This window comes from Manis pentadactyla, chromosome 9 (genome assembly GCF_030020395.1).
Source record: "Manis pentadactyla isolate mManPen7 chromosome 9, mManPen7.hap1, whole genome shotgun sequence".
NCBI classification, from domain to species: Eukaryota; Metazoa; Chordata; class Mammalia; order Pholidota; family Manidae; genus Manis; species Manis pentadactyla.
The window spans coordinates 9171718-9195905 of NC_080027.1; the positions used below are offsets into that span (position 1 = coordinate 9171718).

Here is a 24188-nt window from a genome sequence, read left to right on the forward strand (position 1 = left end):
GCAGTTCAGAGAATGGCCACCAGGTGGCAGGTGGGCCCCAGAGATGACTGGACCTCGGGCAGGCAGCGGGCAGGGGGCTGCCTGGATGGCGCAGGAGCCCTTGGCCAGCTCCCCCGGTGCCGGGGTGCACTGCTCCACAGAAGCTTCGACAGTGAGCTCTCCCTGAATGTGAGAAACACCGACTGGGGATGGGGGGGCCTCCTGGCCGGTCCAAGAGGACTGGGGGCCAGACCAGATGAGGCCCAAGGGTCTGCCGCCCACCCCAGGGCTGTCGTGGGAGTAACCCCTCCGCTGGTCTGGTTTCCTCCTCCACACAAGGTCTGGGGTCCCACTGGCACACTGCATGGATGCCTGGGCCAGGGTTCATGCCCAAAGCAGCTCAGGGCGCATCCATGGGGACCCCCACACTTACTTCTCTGCTCTCCCCCTTCCCGCCTCTCCCCTGCAGCCTGGCAGGTGGGAAGGAAGTCCTTGCAGGCTTCACGGGCTCCATCCCACTCTCCCAGCGGCACCCAGGGCCCTGCCTGAGCTGTGTGAACCCGGTGACCCGGGACCCAGGGTGAGTGGCTGGATGCTGGGCCTGGGGGGTGGGGGAACTGGGTGTGCCGACATCAGCCTAGGACTCAAGGCCATCATGGCCACATCAAACCTGGGTGGACCTGCTGGCAGAGGGGGGCCAATCACCAGCGGGCCTTACAGGCTGAGCTGTGTCCCCCAAAGTCATGGTGGAGTCCTGACCGTGGCACCCAGAAAGGCACAGTTTGGAGGTGGCATCTGTACCGAGGGGATTAAGGTAAACGAAGTCACAGGGTGTCCCTGACCCAGTGTGACTGGCGTTCTCATAAGAAGAGGTCAGGACACAGACACGCGCATAGGGACAGCCACGTGAGGACCCGGGGAGAGGACGGCGTCCACATGCTCAGGAGAGGCTCGGGGAGCCGGCCTGCCCACCCTCGGGTCTCGGCCCCCAGCCCCGGGCCTGGGAGAGGACACATCTGTGGTTTAAGGCCCGTCTGTGGTGCTCGGCTATGGCTGCCCCAGGACACCTACACAGGGGCTCCAGGCCCCACGGGAAGGAGTTGGAGGTAGACCTCAGAACCCGGGCAGCAGAGTCTCCTGCCCCTGCCAGTCACAGCCTCCCAAAGCTTTGGCTTCCGGCCCCACGAGGAGCTGCAGCACCGTGGCCACCAGGAGAGGCAGGGACCCAAGGAGCGGCCCTCGGAGCGACGTGCCTCGTAGGGCCCAGGCTGGGGCTCAGACGGCCACGTGCTCACCCCAAGCACCAGGTGGCTGGCTGGGCCTGATCATCCCCCACCTACTGCCCCCCCTGTGGTCTGGCAGGTGGGGAGAACAGCACCCCCAGGTTCCAGGACAGACAGAAGCATGTCTCCTGCCTACCACTCACCTGCGGGGAGACGGGCTGCCCGGCCTGCCACAGGGCCCCCAGAGCAGGGCTTTGGAACTTATCTCTCTCGGCCGGTGGCGGCTGACACAGCACCCGAGTGCAGGAGCGGCCAACCTTCTGCAGGGAGCTGCGGCTCCCAGGGCCTTTGCATGGGCTGAGCTGGGGCCCTTAGCTGCTCCCGAGGGTCCCCAGAACCAGAGGAGTGGGGAGGAGGCAGAGTGCTCCGTGACCCCAAAAGCCTATCACTCTCACTGGAATGATGTCCACCCTACTTGTGCCATTAAGCATGTCCCTACTTTCATATGGGGAAGCATAGCCTAACAGGTCAATAAAAACAATAATACGAGGGCCCGGGGACCATCCCAGGGGCAGGTGACTCAGCGTTCAGACACCCCCTGGCAAGGACCACCTCCACATGGGATGCGGGCAAGTCCCGGGCAACTGTCAAAGTCCATGTCGAAGTCACACCCTCACACGGACTGAAGGACACCTCCCATCCCTGCGAAAATACACACCCCTTTGCCCCTAGGCTGGCCAGTTCCTTCAGGGGATGCACGGTGCCTGTACTTCCGGTAAGGCCAGGGGGCCGCACCGAACAGCACCCTCCACCACCCCGAGTGGTACATTCGCCGGCTGCAGTCCCGTATCCAGGAATGGCTGAGGGAGCAGAGGGGACACCAAAGAAAACAGTAACAAAACATAGCCGAGTCACAGGCCTAAGTGACAAGGATCAATGGCTTTCACGGACACCTGAAGGACCCTCCAGAAGCGGTGGAAGGCCCCGGCTGCGATGGTAGCTGTTGTTACAGGATGAACCTAACAACCGCCTCATATAACATAACCTACCCACAAAACCCTCCCGATAGGCAGGCAAACCACGACGGTGAGCAGGAAGACCCCCACAGCAAAGAGATGTCAGTCACCCAAATTCCTTCAGCAAATACCATCAGACGTGTTCCGGGGAGCAAGGCAGGTTGACAGTGAAGGTCACTGGGAAGAGCACAAAGGAATTGCCAGGGAAGCCCTGAAAAAGCAGAGCTGTGCAGAGAAATCCAACCACATAATACAGCAGATTGTAGGACCGTATCATCAAAGTGGAGTGGTTTCAGGAGACAGAAAGGCAAAGAGGCCAGTGGAATAGAACAGGAGGGTCCCAAAGTGCGTCCATTTGCATCTGGACATCTGGTTCACAATAGAAATGGCACCTCAAATTGGGAAGGAAAGATACAGGGTGGTGGAAGGGGCCATCCAGGAAGTGGGGGGTTGGGGCTGGGACAGCTGCAGGGTCCCTGAACCAGCCATAACCCAGGTCAGGAGTCACCCAGACCCAAGGCCACAGTGCAGGCTTGGGCGGGCGGCTGCCCACAACCCCAGCCCTTCATGCCCACAGCCTCGGATCCTTCCCTTCCGGCCCAGCTCAGAAGCCCCCTCCCTCCAGGAAGCCTTCCCAGACCACCAGCTCCAGGCTCCTCTCATTCCTCAGCCCCCCCCACCAGATGGTCACACCCTGGCAAGCAAGGGAGGCAGGGTGGGAATCCCCTCATGCCAGTCCCCCAGTATCAGGGCGAGCCCACAGCTGTGGCCAGCATGAGGGACATTAGAGCAGACTGATGGTGCAGGCAGGAGAGGCCAGTGGCCCACACGCCTGGGAGACCAGAGCCCCAGGGGGCTGTGACAGCCGCGTGGTCCCTCTGCAGCTACATACCATCCAGAAGAGGGTCCCTGTGGCCAGAGTGACATACTGCTCGATGGTGGACAGCACACTGAAGATGAGGCAGACCAGGACGATGAGGAAGCTGTGGGCAGGAGGACACGCGGTCAGCTCCGGGGCTCAGCTCCCGCCCATCTGTCCCCCAGACACAAGCCCAGGCCCAGGGCGCAGGTGCTCGCCCCCCACCCCCGGCCCCTTCCCTCCCCAGGTCTGAGGACTCCAAGTACCGCCAAAGCCCGCTGTCCCTGGCTGGTAAACGATGCCAGGAGAATGGCCACGTCCACACGGTGGCTGTCATCGGCCGTAAAATTCTGGGGGCTCTGATCCACACCACAGCGGGATTGACCGTAAAACATCACACTGAGAAACCAGTCCGTAAACACACACAGTGTGATTCCATTTATATAAAATGTCCAGAATGGGGCGTGGGACACCCAGGGCGACAGAAAGCAGACTCGCGGTCATGGGGTCAGAGGGCCTGGAGAGTGATGGCTGGGGCAACGGGGTCTCCTTCTGGGGGTGACGTGCTCTAAGATGAAGCAGTGGTGTCGGTGCACACATCCGTGGGTGTGCTGAGCCCCAGCCCCGCTGCTCCCCAGGAGCCCTCGCAGTGTGGCCCCGCCTCAGCGCAGCTGTCCCCTCGCACTGCTCCCGGGGCAGCCAGGGCCCACCCAGGGCGCCCAAGGTCACAGCATGGAAGCCAGCCCGCCAGGGAGGGAGGGCCCGCTCCCTCCCACACTGATGCAGTGTCCCCAAGCCTGGGGCTCCCCAAGGTCTCTCCCATCGCGTCCCCTCCCCTGGGGCCCCGGAGCTCAGCGAGGGGGAGGCGAGGCTGCGGCCCCGGCCTGGGGCCAGCTCCCAGGCACCTTCACGATGCCCCTCACACCAGGTCACAGAGTGGAGCTGTGACCACCCCTGGGCAGGGGATAAGGGGCCCCTGCTGCCTGAGACAGACCCTCCAGGGCCCCGGCCAGGCCAAGACCCGGCCTTCCTCCTGCCTGGGCAGAGGGACATCTGGGGGCTCCGCGGTCCCCAAGCACCGGGCCTCGGGGACAGGACAGCAGGGGACCTGCAGTATGACCCCGGCAGACACTGCTGTGGACGGCTGCACGGCCCACCACACAGGTCCGCCACAGCCCCCTGCCCAGCCCCTGGGAGCCCTGGCCCTCTCCCCACCCAAGACCCTGCTGCCCCCGGTGCTTTCAGCCCACCCCCAGCCCCTTGTGCCCACCAGGGAGGCCCGGCCTGTCCCCCCACCAGATCAGCCCCTCCCCACCCCAGCCAACCCTCTCAGCTCATCCCCCAACCCTGCTTCCTGGGGAAGGTGGGACCCAGGCCACCCCGACAGCTCCCATGGCAGGGGCAGCCCACCAACCCACCCAAAGACCCTGCCCGCACTCCCGGGCCTCTGGGTTTCCTGTGGGCACACCGCCCCCCAGCAGCTCTGCCGTCAGTGACACCGGGTCCCTCACACAGGCTGGACCTGCAGAGCGGAACCAGGCACACACCCCACCTGCCAGCCTCATCACTACCCCAGACCACTGCACCCACCCCACCACCCCAAAGTAAGGCTCCGTTGGCCTTCACACTACCCCCAACATGAATCCCCAGGGACCCTGACACCGGGGCCTGCAGGGCCAGCCCCAATATGCCAGACAGGACCCAGCTCACCCCACTCCCCGGTCTGACCCTTCGTGCTCATGTACCACCACTGGGGCCTGGGCCTTCGCCCACTGCACGCTGCGCACCCCCCTGGCCACAAGCACCTCCAGAGAAGGGCCGTGGTGTGACACTCTGCCAGGTCCCCCAGCCCTGGCTTAGGGCCCAGCACGCAGTTGGTGCTCGTCCCTGACCCGCCGCACGCGAACCCGTTCGGTCCCTGAGCTCCTCCTTCACGCCCATGCTGGCCCCTCCTCTGCAGCCCAGTCACCACCTTCGTGTCTTGGTGAGCCACAGTCCCTCCGCCCACACCACCAGCTCTCACCGGATCTGAGGCACAGTGTGACCACGCCCCGGGTCCCAGGCAGCTCCCAGCAGGACCCCCAGGGTCTGCAGCCTGGTTCCCACCCCCCGGGGTCTCACCTCCCACCACCAGCTCCCCAAATGCCAAGGCTGTGTCACGCCTCCAGCCTTGGCACACACAGCGCCTCCTGCCAGGAACTCCACACATCCGCTCTCCACAGTCCTGGCTCTGTGGACCCTCCTGCCAGCGTGGAGGGGCATCCGGGCCCCAGCCTGCAGTGAAGATGTTTGACAGACGCTCCTGGGCCCCCCTGCCAGACCCTGAGGGCAGCCCTCTTCAGGGCGGATGAGACACAGGCTCCTACCGTCTTGAGGACACAGGCAACCACCAGTGGGGGTGTGAGTGTCTACCTGAGGCCAGGCCACCCCTCAGGCATGCAGCTCACCTTCCACCGGGAGGGCCCAGCTGGCTCCATGCCCCCTGCACCGGCCCACGCTCTGCAGCCCACCCCATTCCTCAGGGACGCACTGCCTGGCTCTGCCAAGAGGAGCCAGAACAGCACGCCCACTGGGGGCGGGCTGTGCAGCCCTGCTCCCCAGGCGCCTGAGGGCAGACAGGGCCAGGAGGCAGCTACATGAACGGCACAGTGCCACCGACCACCACCCCTGGCCACATGGCACGGCGGGTCCCACTGCCTCAGTGTCCTCACCAACACCAGCCGGGACCCACGGCCACGTCCCCACAGGGCCATGGGTGGCAGAGCAGAGGGGTGGCGGTGCAGCGACTTGGGGGTCGGCGTGACTTCCCTGGGACCCAAAACAAGCACCAGGCTCTCGGGCCCTGTCCTCTGAGCAGATGGGTGAAAACCGCTGCCTGTGACCAGAGAGCCAGTCACTGCCAGGGACGTGCACAGCGGGGTCCCTGGACTGGAAGCTCTGTAGTGTGGGCATCTCCCTCCGACCTCTGAGGTCCTGGCCCGCTGCCGCCCCTTCACCTGATGGCACTGAGGGCTGGGTAATCTGATGCCCCCATCAAATCCTTCACTTCATCACCCGCCAGAGCCCCATTGCCACGCACTCTCACAGGGGCAGGGCCATGATCCAGCTGAACGACAGTCACCCCCATGGAAAAGCTGCCTGTCTGAGGCGCCCGGCACCCTGTCCCCAAGCCTTCATGTTCCATGGGAATAAAGTGAGGCCCAGAGTGAAGGGGTCACTCTTGGGCTGGGGTCAAGACCAGAGCTTCCTGGGGCCCATGGCCTCCAGGCTGCATGGCCAGGATGGTCTGTAAGGAAGTAAATAGGATCCACTGGTGCCCCTGCCCCTCTGGGGGCCCCACAGTGGGCACCTGTTCCCACCAGGCTGCATCTCAGCTGAACAAGGCCTAAGGGGGCAGGTGCCACCGTTGTAGCAGACCAGACCACAGCCTGTTAGGCCCTGCACATACCAGCTGTGCTTTCATCTCTCTCGCCACCAGGTTGGCAATCTACCACTTATCATTGCTCTTAGTAGGACCTCCGCAGGACAGAAGGCAGTGGCCAGAGCTCACGGGACTGTACAGAGGAACACAGAGGCCCTGCGTGAGGGACGGTCTGCATCACTGTGAGCCAGCTCCATGCACGCAGCCCCCAGGCTTCACGGCTCCGATCCTGGCTGCCTAGAGGCCTTGCCTGCCCGGTGCCCTGTACCAGCTGCACTCAGGGAACAGGGAGCTCAGGGCTGGGGGCAGAGGGGCAACAGCTTAGAAGTTCTTGAGTGAGCCTTGCCTAGGAAGGGAGGACCTGGCCAGAGTGGCCCAACCTGTGGACAAGCCTTGGCCACTCCCCCGAGATGTGCATCACCCCAGGCCCCTGGTCAGAGGTGCCCGGGGAACCCTCTGTGCAGACAGAACCACAGTGCAGGCCCTGGGCCAGAGGGGGGTGCCTGCAGGGCCAGCCCAAGGATCCCTTCCTGGGCTGGCTGCGTATTTTTCCCTGAGGTCAGGGACTGGTGTCCCCTGATGTAGACAACCCCGTGCTGTGCTTTATCGGCTGTGCTGTGCTCTGGGGCCCAATCGTTCTTCAGCTATTTGCATGCGCTGTGCTAGTTTCAGAAGAAATCACTGAACCAGTGTGCCTTCCTCTGCTCCGTCCTGTCCCTGTGGGCTGGGAGCCTCACAGACGCGAGACAGGGCTGCCCGTGGGGTGCCTGACATCTGTCCTGCATACCTCTCCATCCCAAGGCTCCAAACCAGGCAGCCACAGTCCGCCAGGAGACTGTGGCCGAGGGGCAGAAGGCCGAGGGACCCATTTCCTGGACAGTGCAGGTGAGGAAGAGACCAGCAGGGGAAAGGACGCCAATGCCCCAGAGGCCACCGCAGCCCTGGTGCTGCCTGACCAGCTCCCCAGGAGGGCGTCAGAGGCAAGGCCGGCACCGTTTCCCAAGGGACAAGGCCCTGCTTGTGCCACGGCCACCCGGGAGTGCTGGCTGCCAGTGCCAGGTTGGAGGGACGTCCAGAGCGTTATCGGACATCGTTTCAGTGCCTGCGGCAGCCAGGTGCGCCAGAACACAGAAGAATGCGGGCACCCTGCCAGGGTCAAGGCCGTCAGCAGGCAGAGTGGAGCACTGCTGGGGCCTCAGCCTTCCCTCCCCAGGTGCCCCGGTGGGAGAGGCAGGGGATGTCCCTGGACCCCCGGGAAGCATCCACAGTGATATCTCTCCAGCCCACAGTGGGGGGCGTCTTTCAACCCAACACATTTCCCAGTGGTTTAGAATCATTAACGAGAACCTCACACAAAGGCAATTCAGAACCTGGCCATTGGTCACCTGGAGGCCATGAGCTGAGATTCTGGGCAAGGCCGTGTGGTGTCGGAACATCGCAGAGAACAGGAGATGTGCCGCATCCGTGCACTTAATTTGCCAAGTGTATAAAAATTTCATGACTGCTTGCAAAGTGGTTCGTCCAGGAAAAATGTTATGTATGATGTATAAAAGGAGGGTCCTGAGGACACTGCGCTGGACAAAACGAGCTGGACACAGAGGGACAGACGCTGTGTGACCGCCTCCCAGGAGGGCCTGGAGCCGCCAGATCCATGGACAGGGGAGTGGGTGGGGGCGCCGGGCTGGGGGCAGGTGTCTGGGGGAACAGAGCTTCAGTCTGGGGAGACTGGAAGGTCTGGAGGTGGTGGGGATGGCTGCAGACCGCACGGAGTGTGCCCTTAAATGGTTAAGATGGTTAATATTATGTGTATTTTACCACAATTAAAAAAACATTTTTTTTAAAAGAAACTAAGTAAATGACATTTATACACAAGCCCTGGACGGCTGATCTACAAAGCCTATTATGAGGCAGAGCAAGGTTCAAACACCCACCCAGCTGGGCAGGCCCTTCAACACCAGATAAACAGACAAAGGGTTTGTTAAACCACCTAAGGCCCAAGGCCAGCCAGGGTTTGGAATGTGTAATTTAATAGATTAGGGACTGATGTTTACACCCCCAGCCATATCGTAGAGGCTTGTCTTTGTACAAGTCACACTGAAGACTGCAAACTCCCCAGAACAGGTGAAGGACAGGCTCCCCTGGACGTGGACAGCACGTGATCCTGAACTCCCGGAGGGGGCGGCCTCCGGTCCTGCCAAGTCTGTCCCCAGGATGGAGAGTGTAAGACTAACCAAGAGGGACACCAAGGTGCTCAGCTGCCCCCAGCACAGCTCACGTGCGCAGTGGGGCTGAATGCGTCTCGGCTCACACCTTGGGCATCCGCCGTGCTGGGCGCTAGGCAAGGCTCCCCTCCAAGCCCCGGGCCACAGGTGCCCCAACACCTCACATGGAGACGGGGCCGGGACCAGGTACAGCAGGTTCTAGGGCCCAAACGGGAGCTGGCCCTCCCCCCGAGGCTGCCTGGCCCTAAGAGGGCCCTGGATTGTGGAGCAAGAGGCCTGGCCACCGACAGAGCCACCAGGGCCCTGGGTATACCCCTGCTGGCTCAGCACAGGGATGCCCTCCAGTCCCAGTGTCAGGCAAAGACTGAGTCTCCCCTTCAGGCACGGGACCCCCGCCATGGGCCTCTGAGCAGGAATCCCACCCATATGAGACCGCGTGGGAGGCTGAACCACGGTGGAGCTGTCCTGGGCAGGGGAGACCCTTGTCCAGCTTCTGGGGCTCCAGGCGTCCTGGGCATGTGGCTGCGTCCCCCAGCCTCTGTCTCTGTGGTCACATGGCCCTCCTCTTCTGTCAGCTTCCTGTCACTGGACCGAGGGCTCACTGGGGTATCCCAGGGCCACCTCCTCATCCCAGGACCCTTAACCACACCTTCACAGACGCCTTTCCTAAGGTCAGGTTCACACATTCCAGGGAGTCTAACATCTTTGGGGGCCATTGTTTACCCTACTACAATATAGAGGGGGTATTTAATAAACTAATAAGTTACTTGTTATGATAATTGTTATAGAATCTTTGGTGAATTTTTAAAGACCAGCATTAAGTATCAGGTGGAAATATCTATTACTGTCACAACTGCTTTTAAAACACAGTTGGGAATATAGTCAGAGTTTTCTTATCTTCTCCCTACTTAACTCCATCTGTTAAGACCCTCTTTCCAAGTAAGGTCACATTACAGGGGTCAGATGCAGACCTGCTCTGAGGTCACCATTCTGTGCATTGCACACCGAAACGCATCACGTCAGGGAGAGTGGGACGTGGGGCCAGGTGGGACCCGGCCCCCAGCCCCCAGGAACCCCAGCTCTCCCCTGACACCACGACAGCCCCTGCCTGGCTCCCGGCTGCCCACCTGGCCACCACACCCCACCGTCTGTTAGCACCACGCTCAGGCACCACGCCCAGCCAGCGGGGCAGGGCCCAGACCCCCTGCGCTGGCCGCAGACTGGCTCCCCTCCCACCGGGCAGCTCCCCATGCCCCTGCACCACCCTGCAACTGCCACCAGCTTGTTGAGCCATGCCGTGTCTCATTTCTTTAAAAGGTTCATTTGGGCAATGCGACCCACAACCCAAAGGCCAGCACAATGGGCTGCGGGCACAGAGGGGCACGGTTCCGGGTCACTGTCTCCTTAAGGCCCCACGGGCACTGATCCCATTAGACAGACGCCAGGAGCCATTAGAAGATTAAACCTGTTTCTGGCCGCTGCCAGGAGGCTGCCCTCAGCCTTCCGGTGTCAGCTGACACTTTTTCTGAAAGTGATCTGGGCTGGGACCCTGGGAGACAGGACGCTCCCTCCTCAGGCTCCCTGAGCCACCGAGGCCACGCACAGGGCCGGGTCTCACTGTCCGCAGACCCCAGGCCTGCACAGGATCTGCGGCTCATCCCCGATGGGTCTCCTGCCTCAGCTGTCCATGGTCCACTGGGCAGTGGGACCAGTCCCAGGAAATGCAAGTACCCCGGCCCGTCCAAGCTGAAGACTGTGGAAAGGAAGTCTGAGTCCAAACCTGCCTTCCTGGCCGTCGCTCCCCCCACAGGCCTGGGCTTCCTGGCAGGAAGCTCTTCTGATGCCCCTGCTGGGCTCTGGGGCCCGTGTCCTGCTCTCATCAGACCAGTGACCACTTGCTGCCCCCCTGCTGCCTACCTGACCGAGCAAGGGCTCCCAGGGCAGAGCCCATCTGCTGGTGTTCCCTCAAAGGCCCAGCATGGGGCCTGGCACATGAATGTTTGTTGAATTACTAACTGAACGTTTAGGTTAAACTCAGTTCAGTGAACAGGATTATCGGCACCACCTCCACCGTGCAGACCTCTGGGGCTTTCCCATGGGCCAGGAGACAGCTCAGGCAGCAGGGAAGGGGCTGCCCCAGGACTGGACCAACCCCACGGCAGATGACACCAGAGTCACGCACCGCTGCCTGGTGGCCCATGCCTTCAGCCCCTCGGCCCGATCAAAGCCCAAGGAGCCACCGCCCTTATCCCGTTGTGCCCACCTCAGCTGAGGCTCAGCAAGGCCCCCAGTCGGGCAGTGCTGGGCATGAATGCAGCCCACACCCTCTCCTTAGGGCCCCTCCTGAAACACAGGCCAGGGGACAGCAGGGTCACGCTCTTTCAGGGAGGCTCATGGCGGCTCCACAGCGGAGCACAGACATGAGGACACCGAGGGGCCACTCAGCACAGCAGCGGCACTCAGGTTCTGAGCAGCCAGCGCAGGTGGACAGGGCTCCCCTCCCAGCCCCCAGGCATGGCCTGGGCCCTGGGGGCTCCCCGGCTAGAGGCACTGCAGGCCTGTGCTGCCAATAGCCCAAGTCCCGGAGAGGTGACTGGGGGGACTGCAGTGCCTGGCACAGGCCCCTGAGGGGCGGGCAGCCAGATTGCAGTGTCCAGCCGGTCAGGGCACACAGGTGAGCGGCCTGCTTTACGTCAGACAACAGGACACCCACCCACCGAGCTGGGACCCACATCCTCTCGCTAGGGAGCCCCTGTGCCCATTGGGGCCAAGGCCCTAGTGTGGCAGGAGGGTGAGAATGACCCTGTCCACTCCAATCCTCACGAGACCCGGGGGAACTGGCCCTTATCCCTCATCCCAGGAGAAAGAGGGAAGCTCAGAGAGGGTAATAGCTGTCCAGAGTCACACAGCACCAAACAGCCAGCAGAGAATGGGACTCCAGGTCTTCCAGACTCCAGCGCAGGTCTCCGCCCACCGTCCCACACCTCACGCCTCCAGGAAGACAGGGGCCAGGGTCCCACCGGGAGTGGCAGGGCCTCTGGGCCTTCCGCAGCCCACCCTCGAAGGGCTGCCCCTGGACTGGGGATGGGATAGCGGGCACCTAAGAGGGCCAGGGCACGTCCCACCCGCAGGGTCACAGCTGTCACTGCACCTCCCTGTGAGCACTTCTCAGGACACCAGGGGTGCTCAAGTGCTGGGCCCAGAGGTGGGTGGGGACCCTGGCCTGGGGCTGGGGAGCCTGCCAGGCCCACCCCTGCTATTAGTGCCCGAGTCCCCTGCACCCAGTTCCAGGCCAGAGCACCCCCACCCCCTCGGTCCTTGCCACCCAGGGGATGCAGGGGAGGTCCTGCCCCACCAGCTGACCTGCAGGCTGGCCATCCCCAGGCCGGGATCTTCCCTAAGACATGGGCCTGTGCCGGGCAGGCTTTCCCACAGGAAGGACAGCTTGCTGGGCAGGTAAGGCCCCCACCAGTGGGGTCGCAGCAGCCTGTTCTCCTGGCACCTTCTACATGTGCCCTGCAAGGGGTTATCACAGCAGCAGCCAGGCACAGTGTGGGTGGCACCTTTGAAGAGTCAAGGCCATGGGCAGGGCTCCCAGGACACCTCCACCAGGACCCCAGAGGGAGCAAGGTAGGGCGCAAGGAAGGACAGTGACCCCAGCGCCTGTGCCAGGTCAACACAGCCCCGCTGCTGCCAGGCGGGCATGGGGCTCTGGGGCTCACCCCAGATCAGGGAGTCCCTCCTTGTGTCTAGCCTAAGTCTTTCTTGCTGTAGTTGGGTCTCCAGCTAAAGGAAACCCCCTGCCCCACTGGGAGGGCTTTGGCCTCACTCCAGGGGCCTGGAGGGGTCCCTGGAAACAGAGGCTGCTCTGAGCCTCAGTTTCTCCACTGGAAAGTGGGGGGGGGGGGTCACATGCTCAGTAAAGGGTCAGCGTGACTGCCATCAGATTGGCCCGCATTGTTCCTGACACCAACCCCATACCAGTGGCAGCCCAACGATGGAGCAGGTGGCAGCCTGGGGCCCAGCAAAGGGGCTCAGCTCTACGGCTGGTCAAGGGCCACCACCTGGGGTTGCTGCAGCGGAAGCAGGCCTCCCTAGGGGTCACCGAGGGGCCTGGGCACTGCCCGCCCCCTCCTCAGCTGGCTGAGAAGGGCATGGAGCTGATCCTGCTGTGCACATGGGCCGGCGGGGCTGGCAAGCTGGGCACCCCTTCCCCCCACCACCTCCCTCCCTTCTCCCACTCCCTCAAGAAGGGGTGATCAGGGAAGGCTTCTCAGGCAGGGGCCTGGCAGAGACAGGGCACAGCAGAGGCAAAGCCCAGAGAGAACACAACCCACCCAGTGCCTGCAGAGCACCCAGGAGGAGGCGCTAAGAGGCAGGGAGGCATCGCCCCAGCCAGGGTGATGGGAAGGCCCCCCTGGCAGGTGCCTGTGGTCCAGCACACCTGCTGGTGTCCGTGGGACCTGAACTGAACAGGGAGGCCCTGGGCCAGCAGGTATCTGGGCCACACCCGGGGTTGGGAGCAGACCCCAGGGTTTTGTGCCGCCAAGGGCTGCCCAGCACATCGAGGGAGGGGGTGGAACCCTCACTGCCAATTCTTGTCCACAGCTGAACTGGCTGTCTCCCATCTGGGAAGGACCCACACTTCCCACGTGGTCCCTGAAGTCTGGGAGCCTCTCGGGGCCAAGGTCTCCCATCTGATACTCGGACACCAGGGGTCAGCCGAGAAGGGCAACAGTGACCCGCAGGGCTGAGCCTTGCAGGAGTGGGGCTGCCGTCCCCCTGCAGAACAGGTAGCAGCAAAAGCCAGGTGTTCCTGGGCAGCTCTATCCAGCTCCAGGGGCACCAGATGTAGGACCCCCAGGTCCTGGTAGGCCCCCACAGGCCCTGGCAGACCCCTGCAGGTCCCTGTAGACACCACAGACCCCCACAGTCCCTCACAGGCCCCACAGACCTCCGCAGGCCCCCGCAGATGCCATGCTCAGCCTGGACGGACAGCTATGCAGGAGCAGCTGCCCCTACAAGGACCCATGGACACCGAGCCCCTCCTTGGGGGACCCTCTGACCCCATCGATGGGGAAACTGAGGCTGCAGACCCAGCAGCTCACACCCACAGGGGGCTCATCCCCACACGTGGATGAGAGCGGGGCCTCCTTGGCCAGGCCACGGTGCCGGGATGTTTGCCTGGCTGACATCTGTGCTGGTAGATGTTGAATAAAACTGGTCTCCCTCCGCGGCGTGCGGGCCTCCATCAGGAAGGCCTCAGAGCAGAGACAGGTTTCCCGAAAGGGAAGGAAGGAGCCCTCCCCACGGCTGCAGCCGGAACCCCCTGCAGACACTGAACCCACAGCCCCCAAGGTCACGTGAGCCAATCCCTTAAACAAGGACACTCTCTCCCCTCCTCACACATACGGTGTTTGGTTTCTTGAAGAACCCTGATTAATACAAGTTAGGTATGAAGATGCCCTTTCTTGGGTGGGGAAACTGAGGCTCAGAATGCTGAGAGGCCCACTCAAATCCAGCTCATTCTGGTCCTGCCCGGTTGTAAAGGCCTAGGATCCCCCCAAGGGGGAAAAGCCGGCATGAGGGAGGGGGCCTGGGAGGGGGGCCCTGCCGAGATGGGGCCACCGGGGTGAAGACCGGCAGCCTCAGTTCGCTCACCACATGCCAGGGAGCACCCCACCCAGACCCCGGGCACTCCAGGGCAGCCCATCTGTCCTTGGGGCCAAGACCACCACCCAGGCCCAGACAGGCCAGACAAGGAGCCTCTCAGGCCTAGACCCACCTGCCTCCTTCTCTGCCCTCCCCAGTGCCCAAGCCCCTGCCCAACAGGTGGGGGTCCCTTCTGAGAGGCCGGAAAGCCCCCTTTGGTAGCCCCCCACCCAAAGCAGAGCCCACCTGATGCCCAGACTGGACTTGCCAGAGACAAGTACACCTCCCAGCCTGGTGGCTGGCTGCACCCCAACACCAGGGGCCGAGGCTGCCCACCGAGCAGACAGCGGACCCCCAGCTGGCCTCAACTCACACCCTCACCCCCACCCTGGTGGATCCCAGGGGGTCAGCGTCTCAGTGGCCCCTGACCCCTCTCCCAGCCCCTAGAGCCCCCAGACCAGGCAGGTCAGCGCCTGGGGGGGATGGAGAAGCGCAGACCCACACGCCAGGTACCCCTGGGCCAGGCCTACACCGAGCATTAGCAATCGGCCCAGGCAAGTCATCCTGTCAGGAGGCCGAGGACCACCCTTCAGCCCTGCAGCCCACGGCCCAGGTTCCCCAGCAGAGACAGGCCTCTCGGAACCCACAGGTGGCCCAGGACAGGCGAGGGTCTGGCTTCATGTCTCTCTCCTGGAGCAACCTCCTCTTCGGGGTGAGCAAACCCAGGTGTGGGCCCCAAATTTCGGCCACAGCCTTTCTGAGCAGGACACCCTCCTCCTGTCCCTGTGCACTGGGACGCAGGGGCCAGGGGCAGCCTGGCCGCCTCCCCAAGGCCAGGGCCCATCCAGCCCTCCCGCAGAGGAGGGGAGCCCCACCGTCTGCGCCCTGCCACCTGACCAGGACAGCCCTCTGCTGGCAGGACAGGAACTCCGTGACAGGACAGCCACAGGGCAAGCCAACCTCCTGAACTGGGCCCTTCACCTGGCCCTTGCGGTCGGATCTGCTCTGCTCCCCACAGAAGGTCTCAGGACTGGGGCCGGGGACAGTGTCTCTGCCAGCCTGGCACAGTGGGAATGGTCAGTCTCCAAGAGCCCCAGGGCTCCCTGGCCAGTGGCCACTGTCCCGAGCCAACCTGCCTCCCAACCCATCACCCAGGAGACCACACCCACACCCAGGGGGCTACGCCCAAGGGCCCAGAGCTTGTGTCCAGCTGGCTCCCACCTGCAGAAAACCCACCCCACCCACCGCTGGCCTGGCTTGGCTCTCAAGGGCTACACCAGTGACATGTGGAGGAGCAGCAGGTGGGCACTGAGAGGACTTACAGGGGACTGGGGCAGAGGGGGTGAGCTACACAGGCCCGGGACCCCCTCACTCCAGAGTGGTATCCTCACACACGGCCTGGGACAGGACACTGAGCCCTCCAGCCCCTGGGCCCAGGCAGGGAGACAGGGCCCAGCCCGCGTACAGCCCCACCCAGCACCTCACACTGCAGCCGCAGGGTCCCGGGAACAGGGACTGTGTCCCCCACTGCAAGGGGACACAGGCCCCCAGGGAGGGCTCGGCATTTGCACGGAGGAGTGTGACTGAGGGGCAGGCAGGTGACAGGCGCCTGACATGGGTACTTTCTGTGGTTTTCCTGGGACAAGACACGCATCCTGCCCCTTGAGCTTGGCCTCTGCAGGGTCCACGCCTCCAGGAAGTGTCCACTTCCCCTTTCTCCAGCTGGCCTGGGGCAGACACTCTCACTTCCTCTGGGCTTCCTCCTCATGCCTGTCCATACCCACTTGGAGCTGTTCCCTTGCCCTCGGTACCACCACCCCGGGCTCTTGCCCTGCATGAGGGAGAGGCCCAGGCAGATGGACCCAGGTCCTCAGGACGCCACCAAGCCCCTCTGCCCCTAAGCCAGCCCCAGAGAGCAGGCATTCCAGGCCCCTGTGCCAAGGCTGTCGGCCTGGATTCCACGCAGGGCCACGAGGAGCCAGGCCCAGCCTTCTTGGCTCTCAGGCCTGGAGGGAGGAAGTGGCCACGGCCACCAGGGCTCGGTGTCCCTCCCACATGGCCATGCAGGATCACACGATGCCAGATGCCATGACCTGTCAACGTGCTCAATCCCCTGATGGTGGCCTGGCTCTGCTCCAGCCACAGACACAACACAGGTCAGCGCCTCCACCCAGCACTGTCACTGGCCATGTGCAGGAACAAGATACTCTGTCACCTGCCACCAACTGCCAATCACAGAGGGAGGATCTCCAGGCCGAGGAGTGACCAGAACCAGCTAAACCAGGTCCCCACCACTGGAGGCCAACCGATGCCCAGGCCTGATAGTGCCACACCCTGGCTCTGTGGGAGGCATTAGAACAGGGACCAGCTGGTGCCAACTGGCACCCCCATAAGCCTTCCAGTGCTCAGGTGCCCCCCCACCAGGTACTTAAGATAAAATGCACACTCCTTGCCCTGCCTGTAAGGGCCAGCAGGGTCTGCCCCCTATCTACCCCCACCCACCCCAGCATCATGATAGGCTCCAGGAACAAGCAGACACAGGAAAAAGAGACAAAAATGAGAAAACAAATGCCCATAGTAACAGTGGCCCTAGGGAAACAGAAGGAGGGCTGTCACCATGAGTGACATGTAAGTTAGGGCTGGGATGGATATCCCAGGCAGAGGGAAATGCTGTGCAAAGGCCCTGAGGCAGGGCTGTGGCCGAGGTGGCAGGAGCAGGGTGCAGGGGGAGCAGCTGGAGATGGGGACAGAGGAAGCCCATGCCCAGGAGTGTCTTTCAGGCCCAGCAGAGGCATCCCAGAGGGTCAGGCCTCCCAGGAGCAGCAGACATAGGCTCTGGGCTGAGATCTGAAGTTTATAATGAGCACTGGGCCCAGAGACCCCATATGAAAGGTGACATCAGCAACTCTGCTTTTGTGCACGCCAACCAGAGAGGCAGGAGAAAATGCCAGGAGCCTCTGAATGCCAGGAAACCAGTCAGATGTCAGGCCACATCCAGACAGGAGGCATCAGCAGCCAGCACAACCTGGCCTCACTCATCACCAACAAGGGCATGTTCCGAACAGGGCTGCCCACACCGTTGCTGCGGGCCCCCTGCCCACACTGTGGACCCCTCCCCTTAAAAGACCCCATTTCTTTATCACAGGGAATATCTCCTGGCCCAAGCCAGATAGCCCACAGCTGAGGAAGGGAGAATCAGCCCAGGACATGGCAAGGACACAGGGACCGGAAACACTGACACCAGGCCAACACCTCTGTGCAGCCGTCTGGGAGCATGCCCTGCACTGACCTGCCGCTTCCTGCCTGCTGCCCAGAATAGCCAGCACATCCTCTGAGCAGCTGGCCGCCCTGCCTTCCCCCACCTCTGCCCATGGCAGAGACTCCTCTTTAAGACAGTGAATGCCCCAACACGGCTTGGACGAGCCTTCCAGATGCTGGTCATCTATCAGAGTAGAGCCACTGAAGACCTCAGACAGAGGATAGGCCTTGCCAGGCATGGGCATCCAGGCAGCAGAGATGCTGACCTTGAACATGGAGGGGAAGCAGTGATTGACACCAAGGGGTAGGACCCCAGGACCCCACTGACCCTTTGCCCAAAGCCCCCCTTGTGAATTATTATCCTATGGTATTAAAGATGAAATTCTCTGTCTCTGAAAATTAAAAATTTCTGTAAAGCAAACGCTGCAATCAACAAAGTGAAAAGGCAACCCACAAACTAAGAGGGAATATTTACAAATCACAAGCAGAATATGTAAAGAACTCTTACAACTCAACAATAAAACCCAATTGAAAAATTGGCAAGATGCAATTATATACTGCCTACAACAGACTCATTTTGGTTTCAAGGACACACAGACTCAAAGCGAAGAGTTGAAAAAAGATATTCTATGCGAATGGAAACCTAAAGACAGGTAGCTATACTTATATCAGACAAAACAGACTGTAAGCCAAAGACTGTATTAAGATATAAAGAAAGTCATTACATAATGATAAGGGGCCAATTCCTCAAGAGAATGTAACACCTGTAAATATTCATGTACCCAACATAGGAGCACCTAAATATATTAAGCAAATAAAAACAGATTTGAAGGGAGAACTAGACACCAACACAATCACAGCAGGGAACTCAGTACCTTGGTTTCAACAATGGATAAATCATCCAGGCAGAAAATCAGTAAGGAAACACTGGACTTTCACTACACATTAGACCAGATGGACCTAACAGACAAATGTAGAACATTCCAACCAATAGCAGCAGAACACACATTCTTCTTGAATGCGCATGAATCATTCTTCAGGATAAACCACATGTTGGGCCTCAAAACAAGTCTTAAATAAGAATTTATTGAAATCATAGCTAATATCTATTCCAACCATGATGGCATGAAACTAGACATCAATTACAAGAAGAAAACTGGAAAATTCACAAATATGCAGAGGTTAAACAACTTGCTCCTGAACGACCATGGGTCAAAGAAGAAATCAATAGAGAGTAAAAAATATATTGCGGTAAATAAAAATGGAAAAACAACATACCAAAACTTATGGGATGCAGCAAAAGCAGTTCTCCAGGGGAAGTTTACAGTGATAAACATCTACATTAAGAAAAATGTCAAACAACCTAACTTTACACTTCAAGGAACTAAAAAAAGAACAAACTAAACCAAAATCTAGCAAAAGGAAGGAAATAAGAAAGATCACAGTGGAAATAAATGAAATAGACTAAAAAGATAACATGAAATATTAATGAAATGGAAATGGTTTTTTGAAAGGTAAAATAGACAAACTTTTGACTAGACTAACCAAGAAAAAGAGAAAACTCAAATAAGTAAATTACAAATGAAAGAGTAGACATTATAACTAATAGAAGTACAAAGAATCAAAGAGACTATTATGAACAATTATATGCCAACAAATTGGACAACCTAGAATAAATGGGTAGATTCCTAGAAACACAACCAAGCAAGATTGAATCATGAAGAAACAGAGAATCTAAACAGATCAATAACTAGTAAGGAGATTGAATCAGTAATCAAAAATCTCCCAAATTAATGTTCAGAACCAGATGGCTTCACTGGTGAATTCTACCAAACATTCAAAAAAGAATGAACACCAATTCTTCCAAAAAATAGAAGGGGAGGGAACACTTCAAAACTCTTTTTATGAGGCCAGAATTACTCTGATACCAAAGCCAGACAAGGTCACTACAAGAAATTCCCTGATGAATATAGACGCAAAAATCCTCAACAAATTATTAGCAAACTGAGTTCAAGAATGCATTAAAAGGATCATACACCCTGATCAAGTGGCATTTGTTGCAAGGATGCAAGGATGGTTCAACACCTGCAAATCAATAACGTGATGCATCACATTAACAAAATGAAAGATAAAAATCATGATCATCTCAACAGATGCAGAGAAAGCACTTGACAAAATTAAAATCCTTTCATGATAAAAGCCCTCAACATGAAAAAGGCCACATATGACAAGGCCACAGCTAACGTCATTCTCAGTGATGAGAAGTTATCAGGGACAGGACAATGATGTCCATTCTCACCACTTCCATTCATCATGACACTGGAGGTCCTGGCCTGAGCAGTTAGGCAAGGAAGAGAATCAAAAGGCATCCAAATCACAAAGGAATAAATACAAGCATCTCCACTTGCAGATAATATGATGTTATATACAGAAAACCCAAAGACTCTTAAATTAATTGGTTAGAATAAATCAATTCAGTAAAGTTACAGGATACAAAAATCAATATGCAAAATCAGTTGCATCTCTATACAATGACAAACTATAAGAGAAATTAAGAAAACAATCCCATGTACAAAAGAATAAAATACTTAGGGATACATTTAACCAAGAAGGTGAAAGATCCATACACTGAAAACTATAAGATATTAATAAAAATAATTAAAGAAGAAACAAATAAGTGGGAAAGTATTCCATATTTATGGGTTGGATGAATTAGTATGGTTAAAATGTCCATTAACATTTTGAAACCATCAACAAAGTGAAAAGCCAACCTAAGGAATGGGAGGAAATATTTCCAAACCAGCTCTCCAATAAAAAGCTAAAATATGTAAGGAACTCATACAACTCAATAGCAAAAACAAAAACAAAACAAAACAAAAAACCTTGATTTTAAAATGGGCAAAGGATCTGAATAGATATTTTTCCAAAGATGACATACAGATGATCAACAGGCACATGAAAAGATGCTCTGCCTCACTAATCATCAGGGGAAATGCAAATCAAAACCACTAGGAGCTGTCACCTCACACCTGATGGAGTGGCTGTCATCAAAAAGACAAGAAATAATGAGCGTTGGTGAGGCTGTGGAGAAAAAGAAATCCTTGTGCCATTGCTGGTGGGAAATGGTGCAGCCACTATGGAAACAGGATGGATGCTCCTCAAACAATTAGAAATACAACTACCAGATGATCCAGCCATCCCATTTCTGGATATATATCCAAAAGAAAGTAATACCTCAAAGAAATATTTGCATCCCCATGCGCTTTGCAGTATTATTCACAATAGCCAAGGTATGGAAGCAACCTAAGTTGTGGTGCATATATACAATGAAATGTTATTCAGCCATAAAAAAGAAAGAAATCTTATCACTTGTGAGAATGTGGATGGACCCTGAAGGCATCATGGTAAGTGAAATAAGTCAAAGATAAATACTGTATGATCTCACTTACATATGGAACTAAAAATATACATTTATAAGCAGAATCTAAAAAAATAAAGTGGAACTCATAAAAACAGAGAGTAGAAAAGTGGTTGCCAGGGCTTGTGGCATAAGGGAAATAGGGAGAGATTGTAAAAAGGATACAAACTTTCAGTTATAAGGTGAATGAAGTCTGAGGATCTAACATACAACATAGTGACTACAGCTGACAACACTTGTATCATTGAAATTTGCTGATAGAGTAGAACTTAAGTATTCTCAACCCAAAAAAAGGTAAATACGTGAGATGATGGATATGTTCATTAACTCAGGAGGAATCCTTTCATGATGTATATGTGTATCAAACCATCATGTTGCATACTTGAAACACCTTACAATATTACAGTTATGCCTCAGTAAAACTGAGGACAGTAGCAAAGGGTTTGAATAAACGTCTCTCTCAAGAAGACGAACAATGCCCAACATCCCAAATGTGAAATGCCCGACAGCACAAGTCATTAGGGAAATGTAATCAAAACCACAATGAGATCCCACTTCACACCCATCAGGGTGGCTACTAACTACCATAAGTAACCAGTGTTGATGAGACTGTGGAGAAATCGGAAGCACTGTGCACTGGTGAGGATGTAAAATGGTGTGGCTGCTGAAGGAAACAGATGGCAGGGCCTCAAAAAAATTAAAAACAGAATCACCACATGATCCAGCAACCCAACTTCTGGGTGTATGTCCAAAAGAATTGAAAGTAGGGTCCTGAAGAGATTTTTGCACTCTTGTATTCACAGCAGCATGATCCACAATAGTCCAAAGTAGAAGCAACCGAAGTGTTCATTGATGGATGAATGGGTAAAGAACATTCAGTGGAATATTATTCAGCCATAAAAAAGGACATTCTGACACCTGCTACAATGTGGAGGAAACTTGAGGACATGATGCTGAGTGACATAAGCCACATACAGAAGGACAAAGACAGTAGGATTCTAGTCCAAGGAGGACCTGTAGTCTTTAAATCCAAGACAGAAAGAAAGCAGTTGGCACCCCAGATGGGAGAGGGATGGGGAGCTAGTGTTTCATGGGGACAGAGCTTCAGTTTGGGGAGATGGAAAGTTCTGGAGGTGGATGGTGGTAATGGATGCACGACAATGCGAATGTACCTAATGCCACTAAATGTCCCTTAAAAATGGTTAAGATGGTAAGTTCTACATTATGTGTATTTTACCACAACTAAAAATTTTACTAAAGAGTATCTATAGTCAGCTTCCCTTCATGTAAGAAACAAAATGATAGAAAACACACATGCATTTTTGCTCATTCATGGAAGAGAACTAGGGGGAGGATGGGCCCATGGCCCCGTGGTGCTCATGCCAGCGTTGAGCAGACGAGTGAACTTGGTGAGAGTCAGTTTCCTGCTGTGGGGAAGGACATTTTGCTGCAGGCAGGGAGGGGCTGGAAGGAGCCAGGGGCGTGGAGCTGGGACTGGAGAGACCTGGGACCCGGTGTGAGCCTGTCTTTACATTTGTATACACCAGGGGACCAGATCCAGAAACAAGTACGGGTGTGCACGCCTGTGCACACGTGTGTCCCCTAGGGCTGTCAGTAGGAAGGGGCACGGCCGACCCCCAGGGGGGTAGGTTTCTAAACACCTTTGCCAGTAAAAGCAAGCAGAGCTCCTTGGAGAAGTGGCTGACTTCAGCACTGGGCAGGGAAAGGCGAGCAACACTGGGCATCTAGGCTGCCACACGGGAAGCCGAGCTGGGAAACAGATGAGGGCATGTCAGCAGGGGTGCCCAGCGGCCACAGCCGGAACCCTCCCAGCAAGAGAACCAATACTGCTAAGTGTCGGATGACAGCCCACAAACAAAATCCATGTCCATGAGAACACGCTGGGATAAACCACTGAATAAATAAGTGGGGGGGGAAAGATGGCTCTCCCTACAGAAGAATGACAATCTCCCCATTACACAAACCCCCAAAAGCTGTCACAGACAAGACCGATGGTGGATACAAAAATCAACGGGCAAAGTTTTTTGAGGAGGAAAAAGGTATTTGCATTGTGTCAAAATACCACCCTCCAGATATTTATTAATAACACAGGGGGAAATAGCAAGTTTATAGCAGAGAAAACCCGAAAGCTCACCTCCACTGGAGTAATGAAGGACATGCCCCCAGGCATGAGGTGCTTCTCAGCCCAATGTTATCCCTGGTGGTCTTGCCAAAAAGGCACAATCTTGATCTCATCACAACACACATCAGACAGACCCAGATTGAGGGACATTCTACAAAACAGCTGACCAGTACTTGCCGAAATACCCAGGTCATGAAAGACAAGGACAGTGGGGAGATGCCAGCCCTCTGCACAAGTGACCCACTTGTGGGAGCTGGGAGAGGCCTGACCAAACTCGACGTGGGGACGGCACGGTAGAAGGACGTTAGTGGAATATCAGCAGGATTCGAATAAAATGTGTGATTGAGTGAGTGGTCACACGCCAGTGTCACAGTCCAGGTTTTGATAGATGTATGTGGCTACCGACAACATTCCTATCAGGGAGGAGGGGAGGAGCCTAGGGGATCTCTGTACTGTTTTGGAATTTTTCTAGAAGTTTAAATTCATTTTTTTTTTAGAGTGCAGCAGCTAAGACAGGACAGATCTCCTCACTCCTCATTCAGCACCTGAGTGCCCCCTAACCCTTCAGAGGCATCACCCAGGGCCACCGCTCAGCCGCATCTCCCCACCCTGAGCTCTGCGCTCGGGCCCCCAGCCCCACGCTGCTCCTTGCAAGAGCCAAGCATGTCTTACCCCAAGGCCTTGGCACATGCCGTCTCCCCTGGCCTGATGTTCATCCTTTACAAGCAGGCACAGTGCACTTCCCTCGGGTCTCTGCTCCAATGCCACCCTGTCCGAGCGGCCCCTTGGCCACCCCACCAAAGGGCTCCTTGTCACCCCTTCACTCCCTGCTCCATGTCTTTGCAGGCCCTCACCCCATCTGACACACTACCCCTGGCTCATGCCCCCTCTGCTCTCTTGAATGCACACTGGAGGGCAGCAGTCCCAGCTCCCAAGGACCCAGAAGACGGCCCCATGCCACAGGGGCAGAGGGCAGCTGGGTGAGTGAATCCCTGAG

The 24188-nt window shown here is 57.2% G+C and overlaps 1 protein-coding gene across 4 annotated transcripts in view; it reads right to left on the reverse strand.

The window, feature by feature from the left end:
* KCNQ1 (potassium voltage-gated channel subfamily Q member 1) overlaps positions 1-24188 on the reverse strand; it is a 324142-nt gene that overhangs the window by 276448 nt on the left and 23506 nt on the right. For 3 of the 4 annotated variants that reach the window (XM_036875805.2, XM_036875803.2, XM_036875804.2), the window contains exon 2: positions 3111-3201. The exons of the other annotated variant lie outside the window; for it this stretch is intronic. In XM_036875805.2, coding sequence (XP_036731700.2) covers positions 3111-3201 — 91 coding nt within the window. The remainder of the gene's footprint in view (positions 1-3110; positions 3202-24188) is intronic. 4 annotated transcript variants of the gene reach the window in all.